Below are 13,013 nucleotides of genomic sequence, written 5' to 3'. Positions count from 1 at the left end.
TTAAACACTGAGCGCATTCCTGCCTAAGCCTGAAGTGAAATCCTCACTTTTAGCCCAAGCTAACGTTGACCTCAACAGCACCCGAATTTCAGTCTTCACCATCACTGATGCAACAGTTAATATATTCTTACAGAAATACCTTTTTTTCCCCTCCCTGGTGTAAGTCATCCCACAGATAACTGGAATCAAAACCAAGCTGTAGTATGCTGTGGTATCTATAGGAAAATTCCGAGCTGCAGATGCGATGTGCGTACCACCTCCGCCTGTGACAGGGCCTAGCTCCACAACCTCTCTTTTGCAGGGCACGTAACAGAAGCTGTTCCTTTACACGAAGACCGGGACTACGTGACTATCCACAGCATAATCATTCATCGTATTTACGGTAAGTGTGAAACCAAAATCTGAAAGTGCACCTTTATGCAAAGTTTATACCAGAAAATCATGCTGGTATAGCTGCATGTCATGGGAAGACAACTCAAGCTTGGGAATTATTGTCAGCTGTAACGAAAACACACCATGATTTTGAGAGTTATGTTTTGCTGAAACCAATCTCCTATTAAAAGTATCTGAAATGTGCTCAAGTGACAAAAAGAGAACGAAGAAAGGGAAGTCACATGTGACTGAAACCAAAGATGACAGAAGTTACATTAAAAATGCAGAAGTTATACTAAAGAAGAAACATTGCTTGAACAGACATAATACAACTTTGAATCAAACGAGCAGCGCTGCAGAAAAGATAAACTACATGAAGCACATGGAGATTTGATCCAGTTAAAACACAAAGATACTTCGGATGGAACACAAAACTCTTTTGAGCCCAACAACTTCCCCTTCATCCATTCACACGGCAGATTCTTCTCTAGGTGCTCAGTCATAACACTGCCATTTAAGACACGCGGTATACAACTGACCACTGGATTTTCCAAAGGCAAGGGTGTTAGCCAACCTCAGAAGCTAATCACTCAACAGTAATTTTAACAAGACACTTGAAGCAGTAAATTAGAGAAAGGAAGAAGTATGTTGCTAAATGAGTGGAAATTCAGGTCTCTGTTCACATGTTCTGCAGAAATAAAGGGAGATAAAGATTAGATTTAAACTTACTATAAGTCCATCTGCGTGCTTCTCCTCATTATTTTGGTCCTTAAGGAAAAAATGTTAAAGATATCAACATAGCAATCTTGAATGACTTATCAGTTCTGTGTTAAGCGAGAAGGGCAAGTTTCTCTCAGGTATGTTTACACCTTCAGCCATAAGTTGTTCCTCATCGTGTGACACAGCAACTACACCTGGCAGAAACAATTCTACAGAGTCACCGCATCCCTGAAGATCTGTCCGTACAGGTCTGAACAATTATTAAAATCTCTTTTCTGCACTGCAGAATACAGTTACGTTTTGTAATGTAGGTTCTTACCAAATAGCTAAGAACCCCCAAAACATGGGCTGCGGCACCACTGAGTCCCTGAAAACCAGAAGACATGAAGTTCTCAGTTTCTGAAGAACTGCGACTAGCGTAGGGGTTGAGTATCCGCAGCACTTGTTGCTTTTGAAAAGGCAGAAGTGCTCGACAAGTTAAACGTTTTTAACCTTTGCTTTTTAGTATCCACCAGGCTTTAAAGTGTTTTTGGATTATTTACAATCTAGGATTTTGGTTTTTTTTGCCTAGAAGCTTATGTAAAAGAGCAGGCAATGCTTGGAATAAAACTGTCACCAGGGGAAGTGACACTACCAGCAGACAGGCTAATGCCAATGTACAGTTAGCAGAGTTTCAACACTGTGCCAGCAACAGCGCAGGTTCTACTCAACACTAAGCCAAATCTCTTCATCTGTGCTGCAAAGTTCCTACTACCCAGTAAATCAACCCCTAACTGTTCAGTGTAAACCTTAAGGCTTCTCTGCAGGGCATTTCCCCAGACTTCCAGGGGTTAAAGAGGAACAAGACAAAACCCGCTGTAAACAGTACTAAGAAAGCTGACACATACTGGTGTTTTGCTACTCTATACAGTCTTCCTTAGCTTATACAGTTGGCAAGAGGCTGGTCAAATTTCACATCTGCTTGTTGACATTCCTTAAGCAAGGCTTTCTGTGACAAAAATGACACTAAGGGCAATGACCTCCATTGCGCTGCAAACTTACAGAGAAGGAAGAGTAACACTGGACTCCAAATATATTTATATTCTTCTCCAACATGCAAAATGTCCATGTTATGCTGTTGTACTGGGTTTGTGTGGGGAGGTTGGTTTCTTTTGGGGAGGGGTGCCTACAGGGGTGGCTTCTTGAGAAGCTGCGGGAAGCCCCCTGTGTCAACAGAGCCAATGCCAGCCGGCTCCAAGGCAGACCCACTGCCGGCCAAGGCCGAGCCCCAAAGGCACGGTGGGAGCACCTCTGGGATAGCGTGTTTGAGGAGGGGGGAAAACTGAAGAGAAGAGAGTTTGCATCAGAGGGATGAGAGCAACAACTCTGCAGACACCAAGGCCAGTGGAGGAGGGGGATGAGGTGCTCCAGTCACCGGAGCCAACATTCCCTGGCAGCCCGTGGTGCAGCCCACGCTGAGGCCGGCTGTGCCCGGCAGCCATGGAGGGTCATGGAGGACCCCACACCGGAGCAGGGGGATGCCTGAAGGATGGCACCCTGTGGAGGGGACCCACGCTGGAGCAGTTTGTGAGGAACTGCAGCCCATGGGAAGGACTCATGTTGGAGAAGTTGGTGGAGAACTGTCTCCCGTGGGAGGGACCCCACACTGGAGCAGGGGCAGAGTGTGAGGATCCTCCCCTGAGGAGGAAGGGGCAGCAGAGACGACGTGTGATGGGCTGACCACAACCCCCATTCCACATCCCCCTGCGCCGCTGGTGGAGAGGAAGTAGAGAAAAGTGGGAATGAATTTGAGCCTGGAGGGAAGGTGTTTTAAGATTCGGTTTTGGTTCTCATTCCCCTAATCTGATTTGATTGGTAATAAACCGATTTCTAAGTTGAGTTTGGAAACTCATTATTGCCCATGACAATAACCCGATGTTGAGTGATTCTTCCCTGTCCTGAACCCACAAGCCTTTCATTCCATTCTCCCTGCCCTACCCAGCTGAGGAGGGGAGCGACAGAACGGCTTTGGTGAGCACCTGCCCTCCAGCCAGGGGCATCCCACCACAGCTATCATCTCTAAGACCTACGAAATAGCACACAAAGGTGCTTGTACTGAAACTTGCTGTTCCCTCTCAGAAATGCACAATCAGCCACGTGGCACATTGACGAGGCGAGGAAGGCAGAATGCCACAAAACCAGGCACGCAAGCCTGACTAGAAGAGACGGAGGGGAAAAAGGGGAGGCAAGGATGCAAAACTAAATTGTAAAAGCTACTTCATAAAACATGTATTTCTAAGACTGTTGTTCGCCAAATCACTGACAAATCATTACATGTATTGTGCACCACACACATCAGCAAAGCTGGACATCTTCAACTGCCTTACACGGAAGGGGACCAGTCAAACGATCCACCTGTCCATCCCACTTAGCTTCTTTTTGCTGCTTTTTAACAAGCAACGTACGTACTACAACACAGACCTATTAGCTGGCCTTTACTTCATTGTTTTGAAAATGCTTTGGGTCACCTCAAGTACAAGTGGCATGATTGCACACTTGATATACCAGGAAGTTTAATGAAAATTTGAGGTTGTTTTAAGAGCCCGTGAAACACACAATTCCAGCTTAACACACAATTCAAACAAAAAACCCAAACCACCAAACGAGTTTGCCACAACATACCAAAATCATCTGAATATTAAATAGCTGTGTTTGAAACAGAGAAATGTTCTGACTATAGAGAGAAGCGATAACAATTTCCAAGGTATGCAACCAACCAGAAGGTAATTGAAGTCTGCCTCCTAATGGGAAGGAAATCACTTCGCTGTAGAAGTGAAAGTGGGGTGCAAGGGTGGTGTTAATAGGATTTATTTTCAGCAGTTAAAGTCAGCAGCCATACTTGCCTTACAGCTTTGGGAAAAAAACTAGCAGAATCTTACAAGGTTCTATACTGGAGAACAGAAAGCAGTCAGACACAATACATTTTTTACACGTGATGCTTCATACACATGCAACTTACACATCTGTAAAAACAAACCCAGTATTCTTAATTTCCTAAAGCAGTAAGGTATTAGGATACTAACACAGTTTACAGAAAAGGCAGGGGGAAGGAGGGGACAGAACTGCCATGTAGTCAACAAGTATAGTTGCCTGAGAGAGAGATGAAGGTGATGAAGGGATGAAGCAGAATAAGTGTTATTAAAATAGCAGGAGGATTTATAGAGGGCATTTTTTCACTATATGTAGATCAACACCTTCCAATTAGCTGTGCCTAAGCCATTCATTTAAACTACCTTACCTTCACTAATTCTACAAGAGCTTTGGATATGGTTTAGCAAAAAACAAACAAAAACCCCTCACTCCTCAAGGATTGAGCACATATTTACACGGGTTAATATTTACTGGTACTGAAAAGATGACTTCAAGGTCTGAATCAGCGTAACAGAAAGCAAGTCTTAGCACCTCTGAGGGACCCAAATAGCACCTACCCTTATGCTTACATGGTAGTTGGAGCAGTAAAGCACTGAACCTGATCCAAAACGACTACATCTGCCACTACAAGTTCAGTTTTGTCCATTACCAGTAAACCACCTACCCAACTTCACAGTGTGCTTAGCGTCAGTGCAAGATAAGCAATCCAATCTGTCTATCCCCCAGTAAACTTCCCCAGAGCAGAAATGGAATTTGCTATTTAATAGAAACAAGAAAGTTATCTCAGCCACCTATTACTGGCTTTGACCAAGAAACTGAAAAGCAGATTGTAATTCTGCTCTTTCAGATTTGTTAATTACATAGCAGAGCTTTTTAAAAGAATAGTAAAATTTCAGAGGAATTAAACCACTCTGAAAATAACTACTAAATACATTTATATAGTAATTAACAAAAAAATGAGCAAGTCATTTGCTGCACACAGTTTCTCCAACAGCCACCTTAATAGAGCACACCACCTACAGCTGCGTAAGAAAACCAGCGTACTACCATCTAACCTATCTACAACTGACTTCACCATACCCCCAAAGAATGACATACAGTCTACAAGTTTCACTCTACTAAACCAATTCTAAATAGACCCGGCACTAAATAACAGCAAATTATTAGGTACTGACAAGGCTTTTCGTGCTGTCACGACAGTGACAGACTCAAATGGTATCACTGTGTGTTAAATAAAGACTGTTCTAGAAAGCTCTAAGCAGTTCAATTTTCACTGGCCTGAAGATTCTGTACAATGTATCTGGCATTTAGAATGAAGGCAAACCCTTGTAGTGTATTTGAATGCTGCAACACCACAGTTCATCTAGGCTACAGAAAAAAAGAAATTGAAGAGCCAACACCTATTTCTGGATAAATCAGAATGTGTTCTGATTAAATTCAGCCTTAAATTCTGAAAATACCATAAATTAATTTCTTTACAAAACCTTCACTTCGTCACAAGACATAAATCAGCAGCTCATAACTAACATATACTAAAATCAGTATGTGAAGGCCTGTAAGAGCAGAACTTAAAGTTCTTATAAAGACCAAATAAAAAAGTAAATCTAAATCACACTACGTTTTAAAAGTAAAACATTTAAGTGGAAAGCGTCAGTGCATTACCCATATTGCACTCTCAAATACAATTCTGACTTCAACCAGTTCCACCATCATCATGAACTTCAGACCCATGAAAAACCTTGTCAAACCAGTTTAGGTTAACATCGCAATTTTCCCTTTCTATTTGTTAAAATGAAGCAGAAAGAAGAGCTTTGTTAAGTTTCTATTCTGTCACCCTTATGTTTAAGTTCTTATTTAGTCTAACTGCAAACCCTGCAAAACACGACTGTTACCATGAACATTAACAGACAGTCCCTGTCTGCTATGGAACTCAGTATTTCAGAAACTTCATTAAAACAGTAGCACAAATCAACTTATACCAATTTTTTAATATAGCCACACATACCCTGGATCACACAGAAGGCACTTTTGGATTTCAGGTTTTTACCACACTAATTAATGCTAATAATTAAATTCAGAATAGTTTAGTGTACTTACTTTAGCAATCTGTAGCAACACAATGCAGTGTTTTATTGATTCTACCATGCTCTAGGAAACAAAAATAATAGGAAAAAACCCTGTTATTACTACTGTACTTTGTATTTACAGGTATTTTTTGTTAGTTTCCTAACAAAAAGTTAGGAACGTATGCCCTACACAACCATTACGAAGAAGTAAACCAATCACACAGAGCACAGCAATAGAAAACTGAAGTTTGCAGAAGCCAGATGCAATGCAGTTTGTCAGGGTGAAAGAGGTCAGCTTCAAACTTTCAGAGCGCTACAAGAAGGTGAACTGTGATGTGAAGGGAGGCTGGGAGAGCTGGGGCTGTTTAATCTGGAGAAGAAAAGGCTTGGGGAGACCTCATCAATGGGTGCCAACATCTGACTGGAATGGCAGGGTGTAAAGAAGATGGAGCTAGACCTGTCTCCGTGGTGCCCAGTGACAGGACAACAGGCAACGGCCACAAATCAAAATACAGGGAATTCACCTTAAACATAAGAAAACACTTCTTTACTCTAAGGATGATCCAACACTGCAACAGGTTGCCCAGAGGGGCTGTAGAGCCTCCATCCTTGGAGTTACTCAAAACTCAGCTAGATTTGGTCCTGGGCAACTTGCTCTAGCTGACCGTGCTCTGTGCACAGGGTTGGGACTTCAGACTTTCCGGTTCCTTCCAATCTCAACTGTTCTAAGATGTCACGATTCTACGGTGTTAGACATATATCTGAACACAGCAACAGAACTGGGCCGTGCCACACTGCTGGACTGAATATGGATTCTCAGTTTTCTACAGAAAAAACTTCCCCAAGAAAAGAAGGTGAATTTATAGCAGTTATAAAAACTAAAGAGACTTACACTGGTTGTTTCTTTGAGACTTTCAATTTTCTGTAAAAGAAAAACCAAAATAGTGAGGTTAAAGGCAGAATTTGCAGCATCTAGTTTGTCCTACACAGTGTACAAACACTACATTTTAATCTTAAATTGGAGGAGGAAGAAAAGCATCCAAGATGTTAAAGACCACTTCTGTATAGACACAATTTTCATTTTGCAGTTGACGAGACAGAAGGCAAACTGATAATTAAAGCTTAAAGATACATTGGTTATGAATTTCTGGGCAGTGACATTACACATCTTCACCCATCAAAATCTACACCTCAGTTTTGCATAACATCAGCAACAATGAAATGTGGTATGAAGATTAGGCCTGAGTTCTGGATCCTTACACAGCGTACTGAGCGGCAGCATGTTCCAGTGGCCAATATTACTTGAAATTGCCACCATTCAAGCGTAACAAACATATGCAGTTAGGCACAGTTTTAAAAAAATCATGGAAAAAAACAGTCCACACATGTTCTTGCTCTTTCTAAGCCTCCAGTAAAAGTGCACCTGGAAACCTGCCTACTTAATTTTATCTAGAAACACTGGTTCATAAAGATTTCCTGTGTGGAATTGCACTTGAGGCATGCAAAATGCATCTGCATGCCACTTGACACACAAGCACGACCTAAGAAGCATATGCATCCTGTTGATGTTCTTGGGTCTGTCTGCAGAAGGGAAAATTATTAAATTGGACTCAGCACTGACCTTCTATTGATTCCATTACAGGACCCCTTTGTTTTGATTAACACGAGTGTCTCGTGACTTGAGTCACAGTCTGTTTCTTTTAACGTGAATCTATAAATCTACAGGAATGAATAGTCTCAGCTCATGGACTAAAAAAAAAAAAAAAAAATTTTTCTTCGGTTATACTCTGTTCTATATACAATTCGTAAGGGTGCCATCCATTTTCTTCATGATTCACTGGCAAGTGGTGACCAAACAGCATCCAACCTCAGCCTTTCCTCCGGAAAGACTGGACTGTGCTGATCTAGGAAACAGCCTATCAGGGATGTCGTATGACGATGTTACCTTCATTTCCACTAGCAGAGAAATATGCCAACAGCTGAAAGTTCCTTTGTTTTGTTTGGTTTTCATGTCTCTGCTATACTTCCAGTCCAAACTTTACCAACACATATTGAAAAAAACATTTGAAATGTAGTGACAGCCATGAAGTTTTGAGCCTTTTAGCACCAAAACATGATAGGCAATGTACCCAAACACACAGATCTTGTCAGATGAAAGATGACGCAGCTGAAATAAACCATTCAGTCTCAAAGCTTCATGGCCAACTACAGGCAGCCATCAGCAGGTGTGATTATTTTATTCCCCAACATGTCCTCGAGTATTTACACACCACAGAAACAGATACCTCATTCCCTTCACCAGTATCTTTGCTGAGAATCTGAAAAGTGATTGTCAGGCCATATGATGTAATTCAGTCACTCATTTCCCATCTCCCCCCTCCCCCCCAATTTGTAATTTCCCAAGAAACAGACTAATTAAGACGTTGGTTTTTACACATAGGCGCAGTCTAAAGGGTAATTTGTCAAAGGTTTTAAATGCCTGGCCATGAACTGTTACAGAAAACATCACTGCACTGGCTGGGATGCATGTAACACTCAAATAACCAAATCTTGTTTCCGCAGAGGAAAGAACTACGGGTTGGATGGAAGTACCCTGCAGGTTACACTCAGCTCATGGCCTGACAGAGCTGAACCACACTTTCATAAACAAATTGGAAAACTGCTAAATACAGTATCAAAACACCTCTTAGCTCTTTAGGGTAAGAGGGGACGTGATCAAAAAAGTGCTTTGCCAAGTCTTGTTCATTTTTAACAGAGAATAAATGGCATGTATAGTCATAGCAACACTCATCGAGATTTAAAGGCCGGGGAAGCTGACCTCTTCTACACACACCTCCTGCCATCTCTGTCAAGCCAAGCTGTGGGTTCCACAGACACCTTGCAGAGATACAGAACTGAGCTCAGCATGCACAAAGTCTCCAGGGATTAGAAGCACTGCCACAGGCAAAAAGAAAGCACTGTATGATCTGCAAAGTAGCATCTGGAGGGAGGTCAGAACTGAAGGAGAACTCATCCAGCAAGATGCACCAAAGGAGAAACACAGACTCTTTACATCTCACTCTTCCCATCAGTTGTGTACAGGTTAAACGTGCTTACACAGAGAACGTTGTGCTTCAGAGTTGTTTTAAAAGCCTGTACATACTAAAGAACTCCAGAAAGACCATCATTTGAAGTCCCTAAGACACCACATAATGCAGCAAACAGGATAGCTAACATGTGAAAGGTCACAACCATTATAAAGAAGTAAACTAATCACACGGAGCATCAAACTGTTTTCCAAACTGAAACCAAGCACCAAGAGAACATCCGCTTGTTTTTCCAAGTGAAACTGGGGAGAGGGAGGTAACTAGGATGAAACAACACTACTTTAGGATATTGAAATTACTGAACTTTCTGAAAATAAAAGCAACTCTGAAGTAATAAACCCTTGGTAAGGAAATGTTGAATCTCTCCTCCACACCACACAAAAGAACATACAAAACCAGCATGCCTCTTAGGGCCAAACCCACACCCCCAAAAGGCATGTGGCTAGCCCCTCTTGAACCTAGTGACTGAACTCTGATCTACAAACTTGACTCTGATATGGAATAGGAGGGGATTAAAAAAAAAAAAAAAAACACACACCACAACAACAACACTTCAGCGAATTACAACCTCACTAGGAATGTAGTGCTCCCCACACAGCAAGTTACATTTTTGGCACCATCACCCAAGCCGAATGAATTATGGTACTCCCAGACTTCCAACGTGTGGCACGCTAACCCCAGACCAACACAGGATGCAGACTGATTAAGTGAAATACACGAGCCTCAGTATTTACTTTTTCCCTTCAGAATAGCTTTGCTACTCCCATAAACATTAAACACTCATCCTTGTTAAAGATGAAAAAAATAGCAAATTTCAGTTAAAAATGCTTTTGACAGAGGAATCATCCTTTCCTACAGCCTGAAACTTTTTTTAATGTTATGACATCAAGTATTACTAAAAATTCTGTTTAACACCCATTCACAACAAAAGTAATGTTATCAGTTATTCAAATTGCTTTAAGTGATTTTGACAACTTGAGGAATACAAAAATAGACCAAGAATGTTTAAATTTCTATAGAGTATAGCAAATTGAAGCAGAAAACCATCTGATTAAGCAAAACAAGCAATATTTAAGCAAAATGTACTTGCTTTTCTCTGTTCATCATCTCTGCAGTTCTGGAGCTTTTCATCAAAGAGCTAAAAGAAAGAGATACTTGTGAAAATACTGCAAGTGTTATTTTCCCATACAAAACCAGCCAGAAACACTGAAATTTCAAGACCAAAAGCATTTAATAAGTACTTAAGTTATACAATCCTAGTATTATAACCCAAAGCAGTTTTTGCCTAATTTCTTTATAGCATTTCTGATATAACAAATTGCTAAATAATTTATCACATTATCCCGTTCTGCAAGAGACCAAATCTCAGATCCTGGCTAGTTCTATAGCTTAGCCTGGCACAATTCTACCATGGTTTGAACAAAAAGGTAAGGTTAAGTAAAAAAAAGTGACAGTCAACAGAACACTGCCTTTCTTTTATTTCAGCGAAGATCTTCGGGGCATATAGAGCACTTACAACAACAGCCTCAGCCCTTATCAACCCTTTCAGGTATCTTGTTATTCAGGTACACGACTGAAATCATGTAAGATTTGTAAGCACTTCTTTGGGGAAGATACATAGTGATTTCCCAGCATTAACCTCTATTTATTTTCTTAAAAGTAAAATCTGAAGTGCAGCTACACAAATTGAAACAAATTCTTACTGAAAAGCTTGTATGTGTATTTAATACAGGCTGAGATTAAACAGCTAGAAGTTGTCTCCAAGAGCATTCTAAGGTACACACGCAAATAACCATGAAGTACAAGTTGTTCAAGGAAGAAAAAAGATGAAGGGTAACTCTCAAAAGTTCATCACATCCACCTCAGCTCAGAAACAAAGCTGTAATTTTTAGTAGGTGAGCTACAGCTCTTCATTCAACCACCCACCTAAAACCTACTCATGTGTTCCCTTTCCCTTGAGGGCCGATTTCTGGCTCTATAAGAAGACTGTGGTCTTAGTCTCCGTCCATCCTCAAATTCACTCTTCTTCTGTTATTAATTCATTCCTACACCCCCTCCCCCCAGTTGGCTTGAAATAACAACTAGAAGGTGTAAAGATTTAAATACCTTCCCTCCAGTGAAGCATGCTAGATGGTTCCAGAGCGGGAGACAAAGCTAACTCCCGACCAAGTCCTTGCAGTTTAGCTTTGAATTTTGTTTGCATCTCTTGTGCCTACCTCCATTTTCGTTGGTATGCTCTTCCCCCCGTCCACCCCCCCCGCAACTGAATTTTTGCTGAATATCCCACACGCAATGTTTCCCCGTTATATCAGGGAAAACAAAAAATCTAAACCAGCAGAACTGAAGCAATCTTAACAGCAATTTTGACCTGCTGAGTCAGGGGAAAAAGTGTCCTCACCAGCAGCAAAAACTGTTTATCTCACTAAGGTGAGCAGCGAGATAGTACCTCATCAGTCCTCACCTTCCCACCTACTTTCAGAACACATGTACAAAATGTAAGAGAACTGTGTTTGTATAAAATTTCTACAGAATGTTTTCATTCAGGGACAAAGAACAGATTATCTACCGCTACTCAATCTGCAACTGTAGCTACATATTACCTGACAAAATTTTCCCGAGATAAATTCTAAAATGCTATGAGCAATACAGTGATTTAATTATGCTTTAAAATTAAACTTAAGTAGTCTCTGCCATTTCCATGAAGCTATATATAGAAAAGAATGTTTCAGCCATTGTAAACCATTCTACAAAAACCTGAGTTACTCTGATTTTCTAACCCTATTTTACCAATCCCATGATCCATTCTAAGAGAAAGACATTTTCAGCTGATTTCAGCACTTAGCTTGTAACTTTTTACAGTTCTAGTAAAAATCTCTTTATTTCAGAAGTACTGAGAACTTATGCAACATCCTAAGCTAGGGGAAAAGAGAAAACAAAATCCTATCATCATCAGACCTTATACAGAAGGTATGCTTCCTCCTGTTCTCACAGCTCAGCTAGATAAGCCCTCTCTGCCCCCACACTGACCAGAACATGTGTCAAGCACAAACATGACCCTCTCCCTCTGTTGAGCTTCCTTTCAACCAGACCTTGAAAACCACGCTGACAAGCCGAGTCCCAGCACAGTAAACACCCCAGCTAGTTACCATACCTTCAGTTGGTCTATCAAGATCTGTAAGTAAGCGTCAGCCTCCGTAAGTTTCTTGTCGAAATCATGAACGCTGGGAACAAATCCTGAATCCACACCCTAGATATAAATAAATAAAGACCAAATCTGTAACTAGATTTTCAGCAGAGGAAAAAAAAAAAGGTAACAAAAGACAGTTTTGCCTGCCAACTGACTGATAAAACGCTGCCTTCCCTCTCATCCTGCCATGTGCAAACACAGGCACAGCTGAACACATTTGCCTTCTAGTTGCAGCTAAATCAGTAGCAGTAAATTGCTGCACATTTTCAGTGGGGGTGTAATCATCACACACCAGAGTATTCAATTACTTATGATTGAACAAATCCTCTCACATTACACTAATTAAAGTTTCTTTGGAAAATATAAAGGAGAATTGAAGTTTTCCTGAAGACTGTCTTGTGATTCCACACTCTTACATTGCAGTTAAAGAAGACAAAACTGTTCCACACATCACACAATGCTGCTCAACTCACAGCTTCTTAGCTAAGAACTGAACTAACGTGTGCCAAGTCTCTTCTCAAATGTGAACCCATTTTTGAGCTGAAAAATACAAAATTATTATTCCTCATTGCCCTAGCTCCTTTACAGCCATAGTGATTTGCATCTTTGTCATTGTATTTGATTTCTTACAATTTGTTCCACATATACCAACAAGAACAAAGTATCAGTGCC

General features: G+C 40.9%; 1 protein-coding gene across 2 annotated transcripts in view; it reads right to left on the bottom strand.

The window, feature by feature from the left end:
- OSBPL9 (oxysterol binding protein-like 9) overlaps positions 1-12,395 on the bottom strand; it is a 23,792-nt gene extending 11,397 nt beyond the window's left edge. The window contains exons 1-5 of one of the 2 annotated variants that reach the window (XM_010159675.1): positions 12,306-12,395; positions 10,245-10,292; positions 6,961-6,990; positions 6,100-6,150; positions 1,102-1,140 (exon numbers count right to left, since the gene is read on the bottom strand). In XM_010159675.1, coding sequence (XP_010157977.1) covers positions 1,102-1,140; positions 6,100-6,147 — 87 coding nt within the window. In that variant the 5' untranslated portion in view covers positions 6,148-6,150; positions 6,961-6,990; positions 10,245-10,292; positions 12,306-12,395. The remainder of the gene's footprint in view (positions 1-1,101; positions 1,141-6,099; positions 6,151-6,960; positions 6,991-10,244; positions 10,293-12,305) is intronic. The other variant, XM_010159676.1, reaches the window with a different exon arrangement.
- Positions 12,396-13,013: the final 618 nt, after the last annotated feature.

The sequence above is a fragment of the Eurypyga helias genome, unplaced genomic scaffold, assembly GCF_000690775.1.
Source record: "Eurypyga helias isolate BGI_N326 unplaced genomic scaffold, ASM69077v1 scaffold10619, whole genome shotgun sequence".
NCBI classification, from domain to species: domain Eukaryota; kingdom Metazoa; phylum Chordata; class Aves; order Eurypygiformes; family Eurypygidae; genus Eurypyga; species Eurypyga helias.
The sequence above is the reverse complement of the archived record's forward strand: the minus strand, read 5'-3'. Positions and strand labels throughout refer to the sequence as shown.